At 43.6% G+C, this 24742-nt stretch overlaps 1 protein-coding gene across 1 annotated transcript in view; it reads left to right on the top strand.

The window, feature by feature from the left end:
- Nucleotides 1–1008: 1008 nt before the first annotated feature.
- Nucleotides 1009–24742, top strand: part of NOX3 (NADPH oxidase 3) — a gene marked incomplete at its 5' end in the record, with an annotated part of 51030 nt that continues 27296 nt past the window's right edge. Inside the window, 5 exons of the mRNA XM_060184724.1 lie at nucleotides 1009–1190; nucleotides 5865–5994; nucleotides 13858–13950; nucleotides 16314–16567; nucleotides 20077–20236. Coding sequence (XP_060040707.1) covers nucleotides 1009–1190; nucleotides 5865–5994; nucleotides 13858–13950; nucleotides 16314–16567; nucleotides 20077–20236 — 819 coding nt within the window. The remainder of the gene's footprint in view (nucleotides 1191–5864; nucleotides 5995–13857; nucleotides 13951–16313; nucleotides 16568–20076; nucleotides 20237–24742) is intronic.

Raw genomic sequence — 24742 nt, 5'->3', positions numbered from 1 at the left:
GGGGATTGAGCCTGGGACATCAGGGCCTCAGGCATGAAGAGCTTTTGCATATCCATTATGTTGTCTCCCCAGCCTGGAAAGTGCCATTCTTCTGTTGTTGTCACAGTTGTTTTTAAGTTTTTTTTTTAATTTATTACATGTGAGCCAGGCAGTGGCACACCTAGTTAAGCGCATGTATTATCAGGCTCAAGGAACTGGGTTTGAGCCCCTCGCCCCCACTTGGGGATGTTTCACATGTGGTGAGTCAGTTCTGCCAGAGTCTCTCTTTCTCTGTCACTCTCTATAGCCCTTCCTCTCTCAATTTCTCTCTGTTATAGCCAATTTAAAAATAATAAATAAGAGGTGCCGGGTGGTGACGTACCTGGTTAAGCATGCACTGCATTGCACAAGGACCTGGGTTCAAGCCACCAGTCCCCACCTGCAGGGGAACAGCTTTACGAGTGGTGAAGCAGGACTGCAAGAGTCTCTCTGTCTCTCTCCCTCTCTATCTTCCCCTTCCACTCAATTTCTGGCTGTCTCTATCCCACAAATAAATTTAACAAAAAATAAAGATTCAAAGATAATAATAAAATAAATTTTAAAATAATAATAATAAATAAAGTAAAAGACGGCCACTGGAAGCAGTGAATTCGTAGTGCTGGCATCAAGCCCTAGCAATAAACCTGGTGGCAATGAAAAAAAAAGTGTATTAAATATAAGAGAAAAAGTCTCCACACTGGGTGATGGTGCACCTGGTTAAACACACACATTACATGTGCAAGGACCTGGGTTCAAGCCCCTGGTCCCCACCTGTAGGGGGAGGAAGCTTCACAAGTAGTGAAGGCCTATCTTCAGGTATCTCTCTGTCTCTCTCCCTCACTGCCTCCCCCCCTTGATTTCCTCTCTGTCTCTACCCAATAAATAATTAATAACTTCCAACTGGGATGTTGTGAAATGCCCCCTACTCTGATGTTGCAATGGGGAGAGAGAACTACACTAAGCCCACTTCACTGTGCGTGACTCTTCTAGAACACAACCACTGAGCTGCTGGCTACAGTTGCTGGTGCCACTGGCCTCGTGATCACTCTGGCTTTGATCTTGATCATGACCTCGTCCACTGAACTCATCAGACAAGCCTCCTATGAGCTGTTCTGGTACACACACCACATTTTCATCATCTTCTTTATCGGGTTGGCTGTCCATGGGGTCGGGTAAGTCCATACTGCACCCAGTGGGTGAGCTTTTTATCTGTGGACATCTACATCATTTTAAAAGGTCCTGGATAGGGGGTCAGGCGGTAGCACAGTGGATTAAGCACACGTGGCACAAAGCACAAGGACTGGCGGAAGGATCCCCGTTTCGAGCCCCCGGCTCCCCACCTGCAGGGGAGTCACTTCACAGGCGGTGAAGCAGGTCTACAGGTGTCTGTCTTTCTCTTCCCCTCTCTGTCTTCCCCTCCTCTCTCCATTTCTCTCTGTCCTATCCAACAACAAATGACATCAACAGCAACAATAACCACAACAAGGGCAACAAAAGGGGGGAAAATGGCCTCCAGGAGCAGTGGATTCATGGTGCAGGCACTAAGCCCCAGCAATAACCCTGGAGGCAAAAAAAAAAAAAAAAAAGGTCCTGAACAAAAGAGCACATGGCCTGCAGTGACTAAAGGATGCCTTTGTAGTCACGCTGGAAATCAGTGACATCGTGGTGAAGTGTGATGTGACATTTTCCAAGGTCATTCAGTTAAGGACTCTTGCTATGCTTGTAAGACTCAAGACGTGTAAGATTATTGGATGCTTTGTTCAGAACTTCTTCTCTTCTTTTTTTTTTTTTTTTTATGAGAGCACTGCTCAGCTCTGGATTATGGTGGTACAGGGAATTGAACCTAAACCTTAGAGCCTCAGGCATGAGAGTTTCTTTGCAGAACCATTATGCTACTATCCCCACCCCAGAGCCCATTTTCTTAATCCAATTCATGTAGTATGTGTTGAGATATATTAATTATTATTATTGTCTTCACACAGTAATTTTTTGAGGCAGCCTTGGTTAACAAGACTAGAAATGTCCTGGACATACAATTTCACACCCCTTTCAAAAGGTGTCACTAAACCGCATTCCCACCAACAACCTGTCCCTCCACCAGAGTCCACTGTCCATGTGCAAACCCATTTTCTCTACCTCAGATTCCCCATCTGACCTCCAGGATTCCTTTTTCACACTTCATAAAAGAGAGCACCCTAAAATATAACATGTTCATTAATTTACATAGTACCCAAAGGACTCTGGCTCAGTCAGCCAGTTAACATATGACTGAACTGGAATTCCATTCACCATTTCATGAATTTACAGCCTTTTTCCATTTTACAGTGTTTAGAACGCTTCACATGCATGATCATTCTGACATCCAACAGAGATGGCACTGTTGCCCCATTTCCTAAGAAGAAAGCAGACAGCTGAAGGCTGAGTGGTCAACTCAAAGTCCCTGGTCAAGTAAATGGAAGAGTCAGAGCTTGGCTGACATCAAATCTTCACTCTTAAAAAGCCCTGGAGAGAGATCCTAAATTAAATACTCACCTTTGGTAGTAGTTGGCAGGAGGTGATGGGGGCATTTATAAACATATCAGAATGGGAACCTATACTCTCAACATTGTACATTATCAACACTGGGGAGCCAATAAATATTAACACCGTCTCCCCAAGATTCAGCTTCAAGTCTCTGGAGTTTATAATTCATAATTTTGCATAGACCCGCACACACAAAGATTACATACACAATATTATCAAATCTAGAAATCCTGATGCAATTTACTTTCTCACCAGAAATAATGAAAATACAAAGGGAAAAAAATTTTAAGGCTGTACCAGTAAGTGAACCCAAGTCCTCATGCATGTGCTGTACCACTGGGTGATGTCACATCCCTAGTCCAATTCTTATTCTCAACTTTGAAAGAGAGAGAGAGAGAAACAGAGAGAGAGAGAGAGAGAGAGAGAGAGGAGAAAGAGAGAGACTAATGCACCACAACTCCACCATCCATGGAGCTTCCCATGTGGTGCTGGGATTTGAACCCTAGACAAAATACTTACCCCTACACTTCCTACCTTGTCAGCTGCTCAGAGTAGTCTGCCTGGAACCTGTGATGGGCTCTTCTGCACAGACGTGGGAAAGCAATCACCTGGCTTCAGCCAGCGACACAGAATTCCCTGTCAGCTCCTGGGAATTCTCATCTCTGCAGGGCAAGTGCCACCTGCAATCTTCCTCCCCACACTGCATACCCTTTCACCACAACCATGACAGGTGCCTGGCTAAAGTTTACCCACAAGACTTTGGTGGTGGATCTCATGAGTCTGTTTTTTTATTTGTTTGTTTGTTTGTTTTGTTTTGCTACCAGTGTTATCACTGGGGCTCGGTGCGAGCCCTTCAAATCCACTGCATCATAATATATATATATGACAGAGAGAATTTGAGAGGGGAGAGGGAAAGGAGGAGATAGAGAAAGCCAGAGATAGACACCTGCAGACCTGCTTCACCACTTACAAAGTTCCCCTGGTCTCATGAGTCCTCTGGAGACATGGAACTGTTCCCCAAAACTCCCTACTACCACAACCCAATGATAAATTATTAAAGAGTGAGCTCCTCTGTCTCCATCACCTTGTCCGGTCTATGGACACATCAAGGAAAAAAAAGGGACCCTATGGGTGTATTTTTAAAAATATTTTCATAATGAGAGAGAGAGAAAGAGAGAGACACCAAAGCACTGCTTAGCTCTGGCTTAGATGGTTCTGGGGATTGAACCTTGGGAAGCTCAGGTGTGCAAGTCTTCTGAATAACCATTATGCTGTGTCCCCAGGACTGTAGGCACATGTTGCCCCCCCCCCAAAAAAAAGCTGCCTTTCCTTTCACTGAACCTTAGAAACCTAGTAGATGTCCCTATTTGTGCAGCTACACAGCTCAAGACTTCCTAGTCTGTCTGTTTTTAAGCACCTATGGCTGGCTCTGATTTTACCCATTTTGGGGGTGGCATGGAGTAACTGTTGTGTTGCCCACCTCTGAGCCTGCCCTGCCTCTGAAGACTATCTTCCACAAGCCTGGGTACTAACCCCCTGGTGCACCTGTTTAAAGTCCTCTCTCTTCACCAAATGTCACGCACGCAAATCTCCCCCCGCCCCCTTGGTCCCCTGAGTTCACGACACCACACCTTGCACACTGGAGAAGCAGCAGCAGATCCCAACAGGAAATGTTTCACTGGAGGTTTTTGTTGTTGTTGTTGTTGTTTCTTAATATCCAAATAGCATTTCATAAGACAAAATTTGCTCGTCATTCTAACTTCGTTGAAAGGCTTATTTTGGGATAAGGACCTCATTTAATCTTCTCAGCTTGAAGTATGCTACAGCTACTGTTTACTGCAAAAAGTAATTTGCAAATTCCATCTGAAATGCCAAGTAAAGTAGGATTATGGGAATGTGCTAAAACCTACTAATCTTCCTATTATGGGGTGGCAGCAATGAAGACATTTAAAACACGCTCAATTTTAAAAAGATACGGCATCTGCAGAATATCCTGAGTTTGCTTAGGCTCATACGAGGAATGTGACCTAGAGACTGAGCATGAAGATGGCTAAATAGGCTGATTCTTTCCTTCTGGCTCCTGTTTATTACTCAGTCTCCCCCCCCCCCCCCCCCCCCCCCCCCCCCCCCCCCCCCCCCTCAGCAGGGCATCTCGTGCTCGTGGGGAAATTCAGCTGACAGTTTTGCTCATCTAGCTCGAAGGGATCTTATCAAGTTGGGACGACTTCCATGAGACAGACTGGGGCAAGGGCCAAGACAGCAGCCCACCAGGCAACCTCCAAGGACAAGCCCAGTCCTTCCTTCCATGTTTCGGGATGTGAAAGGAGGGCGGAGGAGGATGAGATTCAGTAGGCCACCTATGACAGGGACCTGAGTGGCACTAAAGCTTCTCAGTCCATGAAGACAAGGTTCCGAGAGAGAGAGAGAGAGAGAAAGAGAGAGAGAGAGAGAGAGAGAGGAAAGGAAGTAGAGAGAGAAAAAGAAAGTGGGGCCAGGTGGTAGTATACCTGGTTGAACACACATGTTACAATGCACAAGGATCTGGGTTCGAGCCCCTGATCCCCACCTGCAGGTGGAAAGCTTTGCAAGTGATGAAACAGTGCTGCAGGTGTCTGTCTACCTGTCTATCTATCTATCTCCCCCTACCCTCTCAATTTCTGGCTGTCTCCATTCAATAAATTAAGGTAGTAAAAAAAATTTTAGGAAGGAAAGAAGGAAGGAAGGAAGGAAGGAAGGAAGGAAGGAAGGAAGGATAGAGCTCAATGTATTTCAATGTATTTTATTCCCAGATATCTAGGAATTGAGTGATTACCAGGCCACTTCTTCTGACTTCTTCCCTTGGAAACTTCTAGGTGCTCAGAAACAAAGCAGAGAGGGTAGAAGTTAAATCAATCTGCCCGAGACTCGGGAAGTACAAAGTCAACCAATTAGCCCAAATCAGCAATCAGACTGCGGTGCCCCTAATTAAATTCCTTAGACTACAAAGGGCTGTGTTCAAACAATTCCCCTTCATTATGAATTCTCTCATAGAGACACTTTCCATTTAACACGGGAGACCGACTGCAAAGAGCCACTTCTCTTTCTGGGCTCTTCAAAGTTGCTGGAAGCTCCTTCAATGCCTCATTTTAAGAGGATGTGAAGGCGGTGAAGGATAGCCCATGCTTCAAGACAAGGGGTGGGGAGACCGTGGGCCCAGAGAGAGTTCAGTCACATGTCAATGGGTGGGGGTGGGGGGATGTCTCTCAACACTGCACAGAATTGATTTTTAAATGAAGGTCTTTTTTTCTTTCTGTGTTTTTTTTTCCTTTTTTTTTAATGGCAAGTCGGATTGTTCGAGGGCAAACACCAGAAAGCCTGTTACAACACAATGTCACCTTCTGCAGGGACCGTTATACCAAGTGGCAGACTGGTACCTCCTGTCCTGTGCCTCAGTTTTCTGGCAAAGAACCTTCGGTAAGAACACAGTCCCCTGACTTCTTTGGTATGATGGCCCTTGGGATTTTAGTAGTGGTGGTCTTGAGTCATAGTATATTTACATACATCAGTGGGAAACCCTATTCCTAAAGTTCTAAATGTTGCAAACCATTGCTAATATCAGTAAAAATAAATGTAAAAAAAAAAAAAATAGGGAAAAAAAGCCCAGTTAAAAATAATAACAGTAATGAACCCAGAGGCTTTTTAAAAATAGCTATCTCCATTGTTTAAAGAACGCAAGCTTTTAATACCCTTTAAAGAAAGAATAGCCCATGTCACCACTAGACAAAAGCCAACTCTTTATAAAGCCAACTAATGGAGAAATTGGGTTATGGATCATTTTCAAGGAGGTTTGACTGCCAAAAGCATTCTGTCCGCTTTGAAATGTGCACTTCTCCTTACATTTAAATGCAGTTGCCTGGTCAGGTGGGGATTCAGAGCCTCTCACAAGGACCATAATGTTTCTGGACCATAATATTAAAAAGGCCCCTTCCACTCCCAGCCTACCAGGCTCCCTGTCCTGTTTTATTCCTTGACTGCCTGCCCCATCCTGAGAATTAATAGCACCACCTCTCCAACAAATGGCATCCTGGTGAGACTCAGGCCTTCTCTCTCTCTGCTTTCTTCTTCCAGCTTTTGGGGTTCAAACAGATTGTGAGTAGGGGTCTTCCAGAGTCTTTATTGCCTGTTCTCAGCTCTGCACTGAAATCATAAAACCAGTAGCCCCAGGACTTCATTCATTCCAGCAGAGGCTACTCTCTGGCAGGTCTCCAAGCATGGCCCACTGGGTTTGCTAAAAATTGTAGAGGAGGCCAGGTGGTGACACACCCTTTTCAGTGCACATATTACCAAGTACAAGTACCCAGGTTTGAGCCCCCCACTCCCCATCTGCAGGGGGTCCACTTCATGAGCAGTGAAGCGGGTCTGCAGGTGTCTATCTTTCTCTCCCTCTTTCTGTCTCCCTGTTTCCTCTCAATTTCTCTCTGTCCTATATAATAAAAATTAGAAAGAAAAAATGGGAATGGCTGTTGGGAATGGTGGATTCATAGTATTAGCACCAAGCCCCAGCAATAATCCTGGTGGCAATAAAAATAATAATAATAAAAATAAATAAATACATAGAGGCAAATGGCAGTAGCAATCCTACTGAGTCTGCTAGGAATATCCTTGGGGAAATGCAGAAATAAAATAAATAGACAAAGCTAGGGCAAGGTGCTGGGGTATTCGATGGAGTGTACATGTCACCATGCTCAGGGACTGCAGTTCAAGTCTCTGGTCCCCACCTGTGGGGGAAGGGGAAGCTTCATGAGTAGTAAAGCCAGTCTTCATGTCTCTGTCTATCTGTCTGTCTATTTATCTCCATCCTTTCCTCTCAGTTTACCTCTGTCTCTATCTAATAAATAAATAAATAAAATATTACAAAGAAAGAAAGAAAGATAGATAGATAGAAAAAAAGAAAGAAACAGAGCCAGTCATCAGACCAAAGCTAGGAGGAGCCAAGTGCTCCAAAAAATAATTTAAAAAAGAAAAATGGAATCCAAGAATAGAAATGGCAGGGATGGAGGAAATTAAAGCATCAACCTCTGAAAAAAATAATAATAAAATAACAGAATGACTGGCTTGTCCTGAAACCTCAGATGTGCTCTATGGCGCGCTGGGTTCCAAGGATGGAAACGGATAGGAGGGATGGTTCAGACGCAGAGAGCCAGAATAGATGTGCCCATTAGACTGTGAGTCTTTTAATGGCCAGTATAGATTGTCTCTGTCTCCAGCTCCACTATCGGGCGCCACAACCCAGCCTGCATTTTAATGAGACTCGTGAATGCCTCTAAAATTCTCAGCTACAACACCACCATAAAAAAAAAAAAATCAATACCCTCCCACACCTCATGAATACAGACCAGAGCAGCTCCCAGCAACCTGTACTGGCATTAATTATCATTAAAAGGGGTCACGGTGAAAACCCGTCTTTCTGTGCACTGCCCCCCCACACACACACACACACCTCCGTGCACACGCAAACACGTGTTGTCACTCTTTCTCGGGTAATGTTAATGGATCCCGATGCCAGTGTGTGTGGGCGGCGTGACTGGTGCTGGGGCTGAACCGCGCAGTCTTCTCTCAGGGGCCTTAGGAAACAGAATTCCAATGGCAGCCCAAGGTCAGAGAACAGCCCCCTGCATCTCCCAGCTTCCTCTTTGCTTCCCTTTGCTTGGGGAGTTCTCCGGGTGCTTGTAGCAAAGAACACTTGCCTGCTCCCATGTTATGGTAGGAGACGCCTGTCAGAAATGCCTCACCTCTAAAGAGAAAAAAAAAAAAAAAAAAAGGCAATTAGAACAGGAGCCAATTACAAACACACTTCCAAGATTCTTGGGGGGGGGGGGGTGGGGATTTACAGACCACTGCAATAAAGTCAAAGCAGCATTTTTGTATTGGTTTGTTTTATTTTTAGTGTGCATAACAATTCTGTTTGTACTATGCTGTGTTCTGTATACAGCTCTCTGTCTAAAAAAGCAACTTACATACCTGAGCTGAAAAAAAAAATGTATGGGGGGGGGGGGCCGGGAGGTGGCACACTTGGTTGGTTGAGTGCACATGTTACAGTGAGCAAGGACACAGGTTGGAGTCCCCAGTCCCCATCTGCAGGGGGGAAAGCTTCACGAGTGGTGAAGCAAAGTTGTAGGTGTCTCTCTGTCTCTCTCTCTCTCATCTCCACTTTCCCTCTCGATTTCTGGCTGTCTCTATCCAATAAATAAATAAAGATTAAAAAATGTAAATGTATCTAGTGCAGGAAAAAGAACATACCAATTCTGCAAAAGACTTTCATGCCTCAGACTCCATGGTTCTAGGTTCAGTCCCCAGCAAGACCTTAAGCTAGAACTGAGCAGTGCTCTGTTCAGTCTCTCTCTCCCTGCCACCCTCTCTGCCTTTCATTAAAATAAAAACAGTATTGCCAGACTAAGAGTTAACTTAGCAGGTAGAGAGCCCACCTTGCATTGCTTGAGGCACTAGGTTCAATCCCCAACACTGCATGGAAGCAACATGGACAGCACCAAGGGAGCTCCAAGGATGGTGGAGTGGTGTGTTGGTCTCTCTGCTTCTAAGGAGAAAATGGGGGTGGGGGTGGGGGTATTTGTTCAGAGAGGTCTCTCAGCAGTTTTTCTTTTTTCTTTTTTTTTTTTCCCTGTCTCCAGGGTCGCTGCTGGTGCTCAGTGCCTGCACTAGGAACCCACAGCTGTTGAAGGCCATTTTTCCCACTTTTTTTTAATTGGATAGGACAGAGAGAAATAAATTGAGAGAGGAGAGGGAGATAGAGAGGGGAGAACAAGACAGCCACCTGCAGACCTGCTTCATCACTCATGAAGGGTTTTTACCCCTGCAGGTAAAAACCTGGGGACTCAAACCCAGATCCTTGCGAAGGTCCTTGCCCTTCATACTATATGCACTTAACTGGGTGTGCCACTGCCTGCCATCCCCCCCCCCCACACCTTTAGCAAGGCATCGTGTTTATTCCCGATAAAATGCACTAAAACAGTTGGAGAAGGATGAGAGAGAAGGAAAGAGAGGGAAGAATGAAGGGAGAAAAAGAGGGTGGCATTAGATGTGGGGAGAATCAAAATGGCTTGCCCCATGCAAGCTTGCCACAGTCTTCTTCCAATTTGTAAAGCATGTGGTAGCTAGACCTGCCCACACTTGGCTAGTGCATTGCTTCACTGTCGTTCCACCCGGGTCCAAGCCCCCTATAGCATTAAGGAAACCTTCAGTGCTGTGTTTTCTTTTCCTCTCTCTCTCTCTCTCTCTCTCTCTCTCTCTTTCCCCCCCCTCTCTGTCTCAATGAGAAGAAGCCAGCCCAGAGTGGTGAAGTTACTGAGACATAACAGAAGCATAACAGCTAAGCAGGGCAATCAAGCAATGTGTAAAAGAAAAAAAAAATGAAAAAGACTTTGGTCTACCTGCCGGTGTTCTTTCTTCCTCCCTTTCCTCTCTCCCTCTCATCAGCTCCAGATTCCAAGATGAAAACAGCACTCCAGACCCCAGAAACGCTCAATGCCATTCAGTCTCAAAAGACAGTTGGCCTTTTAGCAGTACCTTATTTCGTTTAACCATGACATCAAATAATAATAAAGATGGCACTTTTCTTAATTACCAGGGGATGGTGTCGACAGAGTAGGGCAACATGCTAACTAAGGTGAAGTTCATTTCAGCAACCTTTTTCTTTTCCTAAATGGCTCACTGTACTAGCGACAGGATTCACAGATGTGGCTCCCCAGCCTGTGAAAATCACACTGCCTAGAAAAAGAAGTCTCTCATAAACACACTCATAAAATAAAATCAGAGCCAGCATGTTTTTATTTTCTGGTGGGAATGAAAAACCAGGAGCGAAAGTGGAAGAAACAAGTTTCATTACTGCTGCTTTTAAATCAGCATTGTTTTATTTCTGTCATAAAATAACTCGCGATAGACCTTGGCTCTTTGATTTTTTTTTTTTTTTGGAGAAGGAAAAATAAAGCAAAGACTCCACAGAGTGGTTTAGCATTAAAGAAACATCGATACTAAATAATCCAGCCTCATTATTCAACGTACAAAGTCATGGAGACCTGGGGAGTTTTCATTTCAAACTTCTAGTCACAGAGAAGCAGCTCCAGCAAAGACACCTCAAGAAAACCAAAGCTTTTTGCTCTGCAGTCATGAGCTTTCTTTTGATATATTTTTTATTTGTCTATTTGGGATAGAGACCGAGAGAAATTGAAAGGGAGAGATAGATAGGTGATAGGTGGATAAATAGATAGGTAGACAAATGATAGATGGATAAATAGGTAGATAGATAGATAGGTAGATAGGTAGATAGATAAATGGCCGATAGATACATGTTGCTGAGGAATTATTCTGATGCAGTCTCTGCCCCCAGGTTTTACCATGCCACGCGAAACATAGGCAGATAAATAGATGACAGATAAATAGGTAGCTAGATACTTAGGTAGATAGATGATAGGTTGATAAATAGGAAGGTAGATCGATAAATAAATAAATAGATGCGTGCAGCACGGCTTCAACACTTGTCGAGCTTCCCCACTGCAGGTGGAGACTGGGGAGCTTGAAGCTGGGTCCTTGAGCATGAAAGCATGTGTTCTCCACCAGTTGTGCCACTACCCAGAACCCAGCCATGAGTGTTCACCTTAAAGGTCTTCTGCATCTATTCTCCATCTCCCCCTCATCTCCCAACCTTCATTTGTGTCACTTCATTATCACAGTCTATAATATACAGGCCCCACCATTATTTTTCCTGTGTGATTTTTAAGTTACACACTGATTTTTAAAGGTTACTTCTGTGTTTTACAGGTTTTGTTATGAGTGGTGTACAGGATTATAAGATGACAAGGGCATATAGTTCCACCCCATGCCCGTCATTAAAGTCCTGTGTGTCCCTCTACACCCCTATAGCTACCATAGTCCTCACCTCCATATTTACTTCACTGAACATAATCTCCTCTAGTTCTATCCATTTCTATGAGCTTGAGAGAGTTAAGAGCACTGTCTAGTCTTTGACTGTTGACAAAATCAATTAACTAATTAATTTTTTAAAAGAGAGAGAAATAGATGGCAAGTTAATGGTGAAGTCTTTGTGAGTGTCTGAGTGCAAAAGATTTATAAAATACTGAGGGGCAGTAAGGTCACTCACCTAGGCAGTGCTTTGTTCTATGTGTGGCTTGGGTTTGAGCCCAGCTACCACTGCACCAGAGAAAGTTTGGGTAGAGTAGCACTTTTTTCTTCTCTTCCTCAGCTTCTCTCTTTCCATCTGAAAAAGTTGGTTCAGGGCACTGAAGCTTCAGTGCTTCTTCTTCTTCTAGCGTTTGCCCTTCTTCCGTAGCCAGTCAGCAGCGTCAGGTGGAGCCTGATGTCAAGTTTCGAGACCTCCTTTGAATCTGGAGAGGTGGCAGTCGTTGACTAGGTGGGTCATTGTCTGTAGCCGAAGCTTCAGTGAGGGAAGTACACACACACACACACACACACACACACACACACACACACACACGGAGGTCATTTAGTTAAAGCAGGAAAAGACCTGAGTTCCAGTCCTGACTGTTATCTAAACCTCCCCCTACGCCACTCTACCCATTCTGAGAACATTGGATCTTGCCTGCTTTAATCTAAGAACCTTTCCTCATCCTCCTGAAGTTCCAAGAATTAACAGGTCTAAAATGTTTCGTGAAACAAATAGCAGCAATATCTATCATCTTGAGACAGAAAACAGCAGAAGCACATGACAGGTGGGGCTTCTAGAAAGACTGTAGGCTGGGATAAGAGACCTCTGGTTCATACCGTTCCATATCCCCCTCTGCTTCTGGGGCCCTGAACCAAGCACTTGACCTTGATGAGCCTTAGTTTCCTCTTCTGTATAATAAAGAGAACACCACATGCACTGTAGGACTGCTGGATACCAGACTAAATGCAAATCTTGAAAAAATTTATAAACGTCCCTCCTTCCTTCTTAAGGCAAGAAGGCCTTAAATATTGTAGGCAGCACTCGGTAGCCTACTGGTGAATGAACCAAGTCTAAAGTATATCATTCTCACAAAGGGTTAACACAGGGAGAGGCAGTTCACTGGGTAGGGCCCCTATCTTACCATACACAAAGCCTGGGTTCAAGTTCCAGTGCCACGTGAGAGAACGTCTCACCTGAAGGTGTCTCCAGTGCTGTGGTGTCTCTCTAGCTCTCTGCTTCTGTCTTTCTCTTTATCTGCACTGTCATCTCCAGAAGGAGTGAAATTGCATATGAAAGAGGCCCCAGCTCTGCAAACTAGTAAGCATATAAATAGATAAGTAAGTAAAATCACACAGAGGCCTGGCTTAGTAGAGGTACATGTTAGCATACTAGAGGACCCAGATTGAAGCTTTTAGCCCCATCTGCAAGTGCAAAGATTCACAAGCTGGGAAGCAGTGCTGTGATTATGTCTCTTTTTGTCTCTCCATCTCTTTCTTGCTCTCTCTCATCCTAATTTTTTTTTAAGAACAATTTAAAAAAAAAAATAACTCCTGGGAACTATGGTGTCATACAGATATCAAGCCCTGATGATGATCACAGTGGGGAAGAAAGGGATGGAGAAAGAAAGGAAGGATAAGAAGGGGAAAAGACAAGACAAGACAGAAAAAAAGAAAGAAGAAGTAATTTAGGGCATGATTTGAGAATATATATATTTGATGTCAAAGTCCTCCTGGGAATTGTTGATGCTTTTGCTCCTAGTCTTTAAACCCAATTGAAAAGGCTGAGAAACCAATATTCTGCTTTATTTTTCTAGATAACAACTGAGTGAGTGTGTGTGTGTGTGTGTGTGTGTTCAGGCAAATCACCAACTCCTGAGACTTCACTGGCCAAGAGGTTTCTGTTTGGATTGGTTTTTATTATTTAATTTCCTATGACTTTGTTGACTCACTAATGTAGTTTTGTTGAGCCTTTGACCTTAGCCAAGTTTGGGAACACTTAATAACCCTAGCACATGCAACATAACCATCAATCTATTTTCTTCTTTTTCTGAAAACTCAATTATTTCTAATTATATAAAGGCAGCACTGATGAAGTAAGCATACCACCACCACCACCACCAACAACAACAACAAAAACATACAGAAGAATTTAATCTTTTACATCAGCTTGGAGATTTCAAGAGATCATTGGATATTGTAATATTTTAATATGGGGAAACATCTTTGTTGTTGATAACTAGACCAAAGTTTAAAGGAAATGTCTATCACCCATCAGGGTGTCTGTTGACTGGGCTCAGATGGAAAATATTTGGATTATATTTTCATTTCCTTTCCCTTTTTCTTTCTTTCTCTCTGCAGGCTTGGAAATGGATTTTAGGACCTGTGGTCTTACATGCATGTGAGAGAATCATTCGATTCTGGCGATTTCAACAAGAAGTTGTCATTACCAAGGTGTGCATGTAGTTTTATGTCTGAATAAAAGCCTGAGTGGAGATGAAAATTTTTATTAGCCCAAGTTTTTAATTTGCCGTTTTTATTGCACGACTCTTGGTAATTTAGAGGCTTGTCTTCTCTTCTAATAATGGCTTGTGCCCAGGCACCTTTCAGCATTCAGAGTAACTAATTTTTACTGAAGATAGAGATCAGGGCTTCAGATGGGGACAGAGAATTCCAGAAAGGGCTACTGGATAGCTCTGGAATCATCTAGACGTCCTCTTAATTCAGTTTCTTTTCAGGGGGAGGCAAGGAGCACCAAACTGAGTGTGCTCTATGCTATTCACAGTAACTCGGAATATAATCATTCCCTTCACCTTGTAGAGCCAGAGATTTTGCAAACACACAAATAAGATACACTAACTGCAAACACACACACACATATACACACACAGACACACACACACACACAGAAACACACACACACTCTGACATCTGAAACTACCAGGCAGAAGATGGAACCACAGTCACATTCAGATGCAGAGCAAGAGATGACGGAGGATAATGACGTGGAGAAGCATAAGGTTAAGCACCTGGTTAAGTGCACACACTACAGTGTGCAAGGACCTAGGTTCAAGCCACTAGTCCCCACCTGCAAGGGAAAAGCTTCACAAGAGGTGAAGCAGGGCTGCAGGTCTGTCTCTGTCTCTCCCCACCTCTATCTTCCCTTCCCCGCAATTTCTCTCTGTCTCTATCCAATAATAAATAAATAAATAATTTAAGAGAGAGAAGTATCTGGGGAGTCCTAGTGGTGGAATGCCCTGGGGTAGTGTTTCCCCAACCTTCCCACCCTTCCTCACTGTATCTCAAATTTTACCCCATGCTGGAGGAAGATCTGAACAAACAAAACAAGAATCCATATCTAAGGGGCTGAAAGGGCACCAAACATTCTTTTCTTAGTATGTGTAAATGTCTAAGGAAAGGGAAAAAAAAAACCATCTCTGCTAACTGAACCAACAGCACTTTGCTGTAATACAATACGACCAGAATACTCTGTCTCTTTAACCATCTTTATGAGAGCAGACGTTTAGAAATTGCTCCATATTTCTGTTTTAAGCTATTTCTCTCTGTTGCTGTTTTTAAGTTAAGCACCAAAGGATATCGACTGTATCAAATACCAGACAGTAAAACTTCTGGAAATCTACTAGAGCTGTTACTAAGGAGACAATTCAACAGCAGAATTGGAACAGAATTGGTAGGGAGAAAAGAGAGGAGGCAGAACTAATGAGTAAAATGCTATGAATTTCTCCTTAGGATGGGAAAATTCTGTCACGGAATCTAGACACTCAATTTTTGCTTCCTTCTACCTACCCTCACACATACACACACACACACGCACACACACACACACACACACACACACACACACACACACACACACACACACACTGAAGACCTAGAAAGATTTCTTTCTTTCAGAAATCAAGATGGAAATCTAAGAAGGAAAACAGGTTCTTTCCCTCCCATAAATAAGCAAGTTAAAATGTCCTAGAGGCAATAAGAGCCCTTGCAGGATGTATCACTGCATCTCAAATTCAGAGCTGAGGCAGGAGACTGGATGAGACATCACTAAAACAAAGCAAACAAGACACTTCAGAGGGAGTCTAAAGATGGCTTTCCACTTAGAATGAAGAAACAGGAGGGCTAATTGATTAGGGATTGCAAAAAAGGATGCGGCTCATTGAAATCAGTAACACACTGGCCACACCTTACAAGAACAGGGAACTAATGCTCTGACTGTTTAATAATGTTAAGCACCACCATGCTCTGTAGAAGATTCTAGCTCGTACGTATTCTTCTGGGTCTGGTTATCTGTGCCACGAGAAGTATGGCCATTTAATTCACTGAGTCAAAGGCCACTTTGTGTTGGTTCTTGAGTGCCATCATCAAATCTCAGACACAGCATTCAGGAGATTCACTTCATCTTTGGCTGGAGTTGCCACCCTAGACATGAAAATGTTTGCAAAGGTCTTTGGAGATGCATAGCAAATAGCATATGGAAATCACCCCTCAAAATAAAGTAGAAGTAATGGTTTCTTTGCTTTTAGAAAATTATGAAATTTGTTTTGAATATTAGCTCATGAAGTGTCCATCTTTTCCCTTCCTGACGGACTCTTCTGGTTGTGAATATAGTTCCAGTATTGTTTAGATGGATCTCGAAATGCTACAGGGAAAAGATTTATGTACCGCAAAATTCACTCTTTTTTTGAAAATAAAATTATTGATGGATTTGAGAATGTGAAAACTCTGGTGGGATAAAGGTGATTTTCTTAGCGTTTAACCAAAGTAAGAACACACAGCCCTCTTGACCTCTGATGTAGGTGGTGAGCCATCCATGTGGAGTCCTAGAACTTAACATGAGGAAACGGAACTTCAAAATGGCGCCGGGGCAGTATGTCCTGATACAGTGCCCATCCATATCATCTCTTGAGTGGCACCCATTCACCCTCACCTCTGCTCCTCAGGAGGACTTCTTCAGTGTACACATCCAGGCAGCAGGAGACTGGACAGGAGCTCTGTGCAAAGTCTTTGGGGCTGAGGGACCAATCCCCATGGAGTCTTGCATCCTGCCAAGGTTGGATGATTTCCTATCTTACTTGTAATGTATAGTAGTGTTAAAGAGAATTGGGGAATGGTTTTTCTCACACCTTCTTTCCTTTGCTCTTATTTATTTTCTTAGTATTGAATTAATTAATTGAACAGAGACAGATTGAAATCAAAAGGAAAGGGGGAGATAGAGGAGATAGAAAGAGACACCTGCAGCCCTGCTTTCCCCCTGTAACTGGGGACCAGGGGCTTGAACTCCAGTCCTTATGCATAGTAACATGTGCACTCAACAAAGGGCCACCCGGCCCCTTTGTTTCCTTCTTAAAATACACATTTATTTCATTTTTATGAGAGGGAAGGAGGGAGAGAGAGTAAGCAAGAGAGAGAATTAGAGATAGAGAGAGATTAAGAGAGAGAAATTGGGAGACTAGAGAGAGAACTATCCAGATTTGGTTAATTGGTGGTGTCAAGGGATCAAAACTGAGGCCTTGCTCGTGCAAGTCCTATGTGCTACCACTGCCCTAGTTCTCTAGTCCTGCTTCTGGAAAGGTCTAAGATGCATTATTAGATACTCAGTAGAAGGAGGAGGAACTTCCTAAAATTAATTTAAAAAAAAAAAAGTTTGCAAAGGAAGCCAGTTGAAGATTGTGAGTGGTCTTAACGAGTGGAGCCATCTTGTTTCAGAAGACCCCACTCAGGCTGTGGAGACAATTAAGAACAACTAATCACAGGCCTGAGATTCCAGAAAGGAAAGAGGCCTGCTGTGTGCATCTCAGGAATGCAAACAATATTAATTGGCAGAAGGGGCATGAGTAGAAAACTATCAAGTACTGGAAATAGCCTCAAAACTAAAGAAGGTATCCTCCAATTTCACATCAGAAAATGGCCACTTCTCAGGGGCAGAAAAGGAAGGATTCTTCTGTGTTCATAAAGAAACTGGACTAAGTTATTTCTACTGAAGTTTCCAGCTTAACTCAGAAGATCAATTCTAATGATGTAGAAATTTGTTTTTTATCTATTCCTGTGGATTATACGACACAATTCTCATTTGGGTTTAATTGCTATCTTTTCAAATCAGTGTCAAATAAATCCCAAATACAACTAATTATATATATATATATATATATATGTATATATAATTAGTATATATACATGTATATATAATTATATATATACATATATATATATATTATAAAACAATTAGCAATAAGACACTGTAAATCCATGGACAGTTTCATTCTGCTCTTCTCTCAATTCCCCTTATCTAATTATTTATAAAATACCCTGCAGTGGGGTGAGCTGCTAACCCTTTCTGGTTAATGACCTTTTATTTTCATTCTTGCATTTCCATATATCAATATGGAACAAAGTCTTATTTGTTAAGATTAACTTGAGGAGAGTTCATTTGAATTGTGAAGAGGTCTGGCATATGGAATATTAAAAAAAAAAAAAATCAACCCAATTGAACTTTCATGAGCACATAGTAAACCCAAAAGGACCGACCTCTGGTACCTTCAACAGACACCCCTTAGGGAATGGTTATGAATAACTTAAAACCTTTTTAATTAGCATATCTTTGTTCATATGTAAATGTGCTTTCCCGAACCATTGAGGTTATCTAATACATCCTGCTTACTGAAATCAGCTAAGCACTCCCTTTACAATTCATACAACAAATTGTGAAGAACAGTGCCACACTGGGACTCTTAACTCCTACCTTTATAGAGCTCAGTCTAGCGGGGCTTAGGGAAGGGGGCAGGGAGAGGGGGTATCTCGGAAGAAGTACACCAGACTTGCAAGCCTGAGCCTCCCATGGTCCCAGGTTCATGGGCACTAGCAGAGGCCAGAGTCAGCATCACTTCATGAAAATAAATCAAATCTTTTAACAAGAGGAAATTAGTTTAATTACAGATAAAAATCAAAACCATGTGCTCCCTCATACCTCCCCCCCAAAAAAAAAACCTTATCAAATTGTGGTGGGGGGGGAGAATTACAGAGAATTGTCCAAGATGCTCCAAGCTTCCAAGTTGAACAAGAAAAGATTTCACTTGCTCTCAGCATTCTAGGACATCTTCCCCAAGGGAAATGATGATTAGTAGAAGACCTACCACAAAAGCAAGCATTAACCAAGGGGAAGAGGGAAGGAAGTGGGACAGAGTTATCCCTTGCTTGACTTACCTGTTGCAAAGTCCCCAGAGCAGAGAACTGTATCCTTTAGGGAATGAAAGGAAAGCCAGCGGGTGTGTGGAGCTGGTCAGGAGAGATGAATCACAATCCAGGAGCTCGGCCATTTAAGAACATGTTAAAGATGATCATATTTATTCAATGAACATGCTTTGCCCTGCCAACAAAAATTCCACTAAACACAAGCAAAACATCAGTGCCGCCCCTGGCCTAATTATCACAGATTTGGAGCTCACATCATCTAAAGTAATGAGTTAAAAAAATTCCCCATCACTGACAAATCATTTCTAAATTACAGTGATTCCAAATGAATGATTTTTATTAGGCTAACGGTATATAAACATATTAGGGTGTAGGACTGAACAAATAAATGTGGAGAGGGCAGTGGAGACAGTGTAAAGTTTATACAAACTGATTCTCATGCCTGAGGCACTGAGGTCCCAAGTTCAATCCCCCACACCACCGTAAACCAGAGCTGAACAGTGCTCTGGTAATAATATAAAAATAACAAATAAATAAACAAAGAATTACATTTGAAAAAAGACAGATGAGTCTTTTGATGTTTTGGAAGGTGGGGAGAGGAAAAAACAAAAATGAAAGAAAGAAAGAAAGAAAGAAAGAAAGAAAGAAAACTTCTCCCAGAATTTGTGATGTTGGAAGCCTAAACAAGTTTTTAATGACTGCAAGAAGAGTGCCAGGCCAAGAGATAGTTCAGTAGGTGGAGTACAGACCCTGGGTTCTCTCCCAGAAACCACACAGGAGCATCATGGACAGCACCAGGGGAGCTTGATGGATGGTCAACCAGTACAGAAGTAGTTTCTCTCTCTCTCTCTCTCTCTCTCTCTCTCTCTCTCTCAGAAAATTAGCCCAGGGAACTGCAAGAGTTTCCAGAATCTCCTATCTAAAAATAAATAAATAAATAAATAAAATTAATATTAAAAAACAAGTTTTCAGAATGGTTTCAGAAGAGAGGCTGTCCCTACCTGCAGGAAGGAAGCTTTGTGAGCAGTGAAGTAGTATTGCTGGTGTCTCTCTTTGTCTATCTTCCCTTCCCTTTTCAATTTCTCTCTATCCAAAATAGATAAATATAAACAGGAGAGAGAGAGAGAGAGAGATATGCCAGGGCACCACTCTGGTACATTTTTTTTACGAGAATCAAGCTGGGAATCTCAGGCATGCAAGCTCTGTACTCTGCAGATGAGCTCTCCACTCGGTCACCATTATTATTTTTTTTTAAAGATTATTCTCCCTAGGGGCTGCACAAGTTTACATGCCCACCAAGAGTGGAGAAAGTTTTTATTTCCAAACAGCGAGTACAGTAAATGGCCAACAGTCTGTGCTTTGTGACTGCAGGCTGGCTGTGGACGGGCCATACGGATCTGCCCTGACCGACGTGTTTCATTACACAGTCAGTGTGTGCATCGCTGCAGGGATTGGAGCGACACCCTTCGCCTCTCTTCTGAAATCTCTTTGGTATCAGTGTGAGTCAGAGGCCCATACAGAGCTGAACAAGGTAAGGGTGTGGGGAGAAATCATACATTCACCCGCCCAGGGCTTGGAAGTTTTTGATAGCCTTGCAAATATAATCAGCCCATTTTGAGGGTGGAGGGGGGAGTATTAATTAACTAGAAGCAATCAGCTTAAGCTTCCTTAACTGGATTTATGCTCTTTAAAAAAAATCTTTCCACTCACTATTCTAGTTATGAGAAGGGTTGTGTCTAATCTTGTTAAAAAGGACAAGACAGGGGCCAGCCAGTAGCAAAGCACAAGGACAGGTGATAAGGCCCCCGGCTCCCCACCTGCAGGGAGGTCACTTAACAGGAGGTGAAGCAGGTCTGCAGGTGTCTGTCTTTCTCTCCTCCTCTCTGTCTTCCCCTCTTCTCTCCATTTCTCTCAGTCCTAAACAACAACAGCTGTGACAACAATAACAACAAGAGCAACAAAAAATGGGGGAAGATGGTCTCCACAAGCAGTGGATTCATAAGTGATAACTCTGGAGGCAAAAAATAAAAGAGGCAACACATAAATTCATTCGATCACTTCATTGCGATTGGAAGACATGGCTCTGGGACATGTGCTACAGTGGGCGAGATTAGCAGGCAGCTGCTCCCTTAGTCTCTTTTAGTTGGAGGCTGTACAATTCAAGATCTGCATTTTCTGCACAAGGGCCTTCACGAGAGGCCAAAAAGACACAGTTGAAATTCACTGGCCACTTAATGCAATGCTACTGCTCAGGTTCAAGTCTCCCTTTGGTCTGTTCTTGTACATTCTCTGATTAGATGCTTCCCTTCCTTCCTTTGTCATACCCAGAATCTCTGTTTCACATGGGTAGAACAGAGAACACTAGGAAGAAAGACAGTTGTGAGACAGTGAGGAATGAGAATTTGAGGTCAAAGCAACTTGGCTCACATTCTACCAAGTCTCCAGGGTTATTATTATTTTTTTTTCCTCCAGGGTTATTGCTGGGCTCAGTGCCTGCACCATGAATCCACCACTCCTGGAGGCCATTTTTCCCCCTTTTTGTTGCCCTAGTTGTTGCAGCCTCGTTGCGGTTATTATTGCCATTATTGACGTTGCTTTGTTGTTGGATAGGACCGAGAGAAATGGAGAGAGGAGGGGAAGACAGAGAGAGAGGGGAGAGAAAGATAGACACCTGCAGACCTGCTTCACCGCCCGTGAAGCGACTCCCCTGTAGGTGGGGAGCCGGGGGCTCGAACCGGGATCCTTACGCTGGTCCCTGCGCTTTGCGCCACGTGCGCTTAACCCACTGCTCCACCGCCCGACTCCCTCCAGGGTTATTTCTGAGGCTCAATGCCAGCACTATGAATCCACTGTTCACAGTGGCCATTTTTTTTTCCTTTTTTAATTTTACTTTATTTGATAGAACAGAGGAGTAGAGAGGGAGAGAAAGTCAGACACCTGCAGACAGACATTGCTTGTGAAGTGTTCCTCACTGCTGGTGGGGAATGGGGAAGCTCAAACCCAGGTCCTTGCGCAGGACCTTGCACCCTGTGCTGTGTGGAGCTTAGCCAGGTGAGACACTGCCCAGGCCCCAGCTGGGTTTTCCTCTCTATGAAAGGAAGAGTCTTAAAGGTGCAAATGATGGTTTACTGGGTGGGGTACATGCGTTGCCACACCTGAGACTCAGGACACCAGAGGAAGTGCTGATATTGTAGCCTCTCTCTCCCTCTCTCCCTCTCTCTCTCTCTCTCTCTCTCTGCCAGTCTCTGTTCGGGCGCCATTAAGCCAGGCTAGCTTTGCTTCGTGGGTGGGAGAGAGAGACGACCAGGGACTCATGGCTGAGTGGTACACAGTTCAGTCTTTATTCATGTGGAATGCAGCGCAATCTAAGCTATCTCCAATCACAATCTTGTCCTTATATATCCTGAGGCGGAAGTGTCAGGTCCGAAGAGGATACGTAGGCTAGGGGGTGGGGAGAAGGAAAAAGCGTGCAAAACAGTGAGGATTAAACCAATGCCCTGGAGGCAGGTCGGTGCTTGGTTAACAGTGGTTATATAAATAGAATACAGTGTAAAGCAGGGGGGATTAAACCAATGAAACAGAAGGGGTCTTAGAAGCAGAATTTAGAAGCAGACCAATATCTCTCTCTCTCCTCTCTCTGTCCCTGAAACCATATATGTATGAGGTCAGCTCAAGGACCCAGGTTCAAGCCCCCACTCCCTGCCCATGGGAGAGAAGCTTTAAGAGTGACAAAACAGGTCTGCAGGTGTCTGACTTCCTCTCGCCCTCTCTATCTCCCCTCCCCTCTCAGCGTCTCTCTATTGTATCTAATAAAAAGAGAAAGAGAAGAAATGGCTTCCGAGAGCAGAGGATTTGTATTTCTGGCCCTGATTCCTCAATGACAACCCTGACGACAATAAATAAATAAGTAAATAAATAAATAAATTTCTCCACTAAAGAGAATTTGAAGACCACATAAACCTAAGAAGTGCTTCCTCAGGGCACTAGAGACAGCTAAGTGGTTTTCTTAAGGCTTTTTCCAGTGAAAGAGCAAAGAAGTTACCACAGGAGACCAGGGAGTGGCAGACCCAGTAGCATGCACATATCACCATGCACAAGGACTTGGGTTCGAGTCCCCTGTCTTCACCTGCAGGGGGAAGCTTACTGAGCAGTGAAGCCGTGTTGCAGATGTCTCCATCTCTCCACACCACATGCCTCTCAGTTTTCCTGTCTCTATCCAAAAGAGATACAAGGGGGGGGAGAAATGACCCCTCAGGAGAGATAGATTGCTCTTGCAGGCACCAGGTCCCAGTGACACCCTGATAGAAATTTAAAAAAGAAAAAAATCACCACCCTATTGTAAAACAGAGACATTGCCTTCTAGTCCAGACATTACAGAATCAGAAATGTAAAACTCTGTTTGCACAACTGATAAGAAGTTGAGTTGGTATTTGGGCAGATACTCATACTAAACCGAAAATAATGTTGGCATCTTAACACATGGGAGAATGGAAATGAAATGCACACAACCACACAATAACTGTCCTAACTTCACACAAGACAGCAACAAATGTCATCCTCTGTAGGTGGGATGGGATGTGGCTTGTTCAATGTCCTCCCAGCTTATGACTCATGGAGTCAGGGCAGGAGTCCAAATGGCTGACCTCAGCTCACTTTCCAGAGAGAAGCCAGGTTCCATGCTAATGAAAGCAAAGGCAGAAGAGTCACCCTGCAGACCCACTTTCTCAGAGTCTGCGTGAGGCAAGGTTGTATGGAATGTTTTCAAGCAGCTTAGTGTTTGTTGAAGTACAGCTATCTCTCAGCTTCTGTAACTCCTCTTTCTCAGAGCCTCCAATTTTCTCCTGAGATCTAATCACAAGCTCCTTCCACAGCAACTGCCACCATCTTTATGATTTCCAAAGAGCCGTCGAGTGAGACGGTTGACTATCCTACTGTGTCTTTACCATCACAGACCCGGACAATAGTTTTCAGATTGTTCACCTCTGTAACCAGGAAGAGGGAAGGAGAGCGTGGGAGTCCCAAGCTGGTGATTTAAGCCCAAATGGTTCGTTGCTGTTGGGTGGAATTTTTCTCCTACCTGTGCAAAACAGGTGGCACGAGGGGGTGCGTGTCTGCAAGCAAACCATATGTGACGGGTTCCCAGCAGCAGCTTTTACTCAAAGTTCTCCCAGTTGTAGCCGTTTACTGGAAATAACACCTCTTGGTCCCTCTCCTCAGCCAAGTTACTCTGGAACACTTTCAAAAAGAATTCAGTAACATAACCAGCATGACAGCTGTCTCTTTCTTTAGGACCATGTTAGGGAGACAAAGAGAGAGAGAGAGAGAGAGGGAAAGAGACCACACCATGGAAGCTTCCTCCAGAGTTAGAGGGGAGGTGGGAGGGAGTCAGATTCAATCCTGGATTATGTGCAAGACAAAGCAGGTGCACTGATCAGGTGAGCTAACTCGCAGGCCCTGCAAGCTGACTTCAAAATTTCTTTCTAAGGACGGTTATTCTTTTAGAGACCTGGGAAGAAAGAGGGAATGAAGGAAGACAGACTTCCCAAGAAGGCAATGGAGCACTGGGTCTGATGATGGCTTGCTGTGAATAGGGAAAAGGCAGGTGTCACATTTTAGAAAATTTCCACGCTGGAGTCACAAGCCAAATTTTGCTTAGAGGAAGGCAGACAGGAACAGAGCACTCCTTTGGGGTGAGGGAGATGTGAGTGGCTGAGGAATCTCTGCATTGAAAATGGAAGAGAGCAGGTACTGAGGGGCCCCAGGAGCCCCATGCAATGACAGTCCTCCACCTCCTAACGGGTGTGATTAATTCTACATCACACTCAATTTAGGGAAAGGCCCCATAAGAAAATAAGGACAGTTTGCTTGTGCGAACTGTCAAAATGATAAATGAAATAGGTGTGTGCAAATGAGGGAGAGAGGGGGAGGAGATTGCTGACATAAATATATTGACTCTCCACATTTCATTTCTCCCCAGCATAGAGCTCAGCAAAGCACCAACTGAAAGGTTTGGTCCATTTTATGAACTACAGGCATA

Source organism: Erinaceus europaeus, unplaced genomic scaffold (assembly GCF_950295315.1).
Source record: "Erinaceus europaeus unplaced genomic scaffold, mEriEur2.1 scaffold_403, whole genome shotgun sequence".
Classification (NCBI taxonomy): domain Eukaryota; kingdom Metazoa; phylum Chordata; class Mammalia; order Eulipotyphla; family Erinaceidae; genus Erinaceus; species Erinaceus europaeus.
This window is presented reverse-complemented; position numbering and strand designations above follow the sequence as displayed.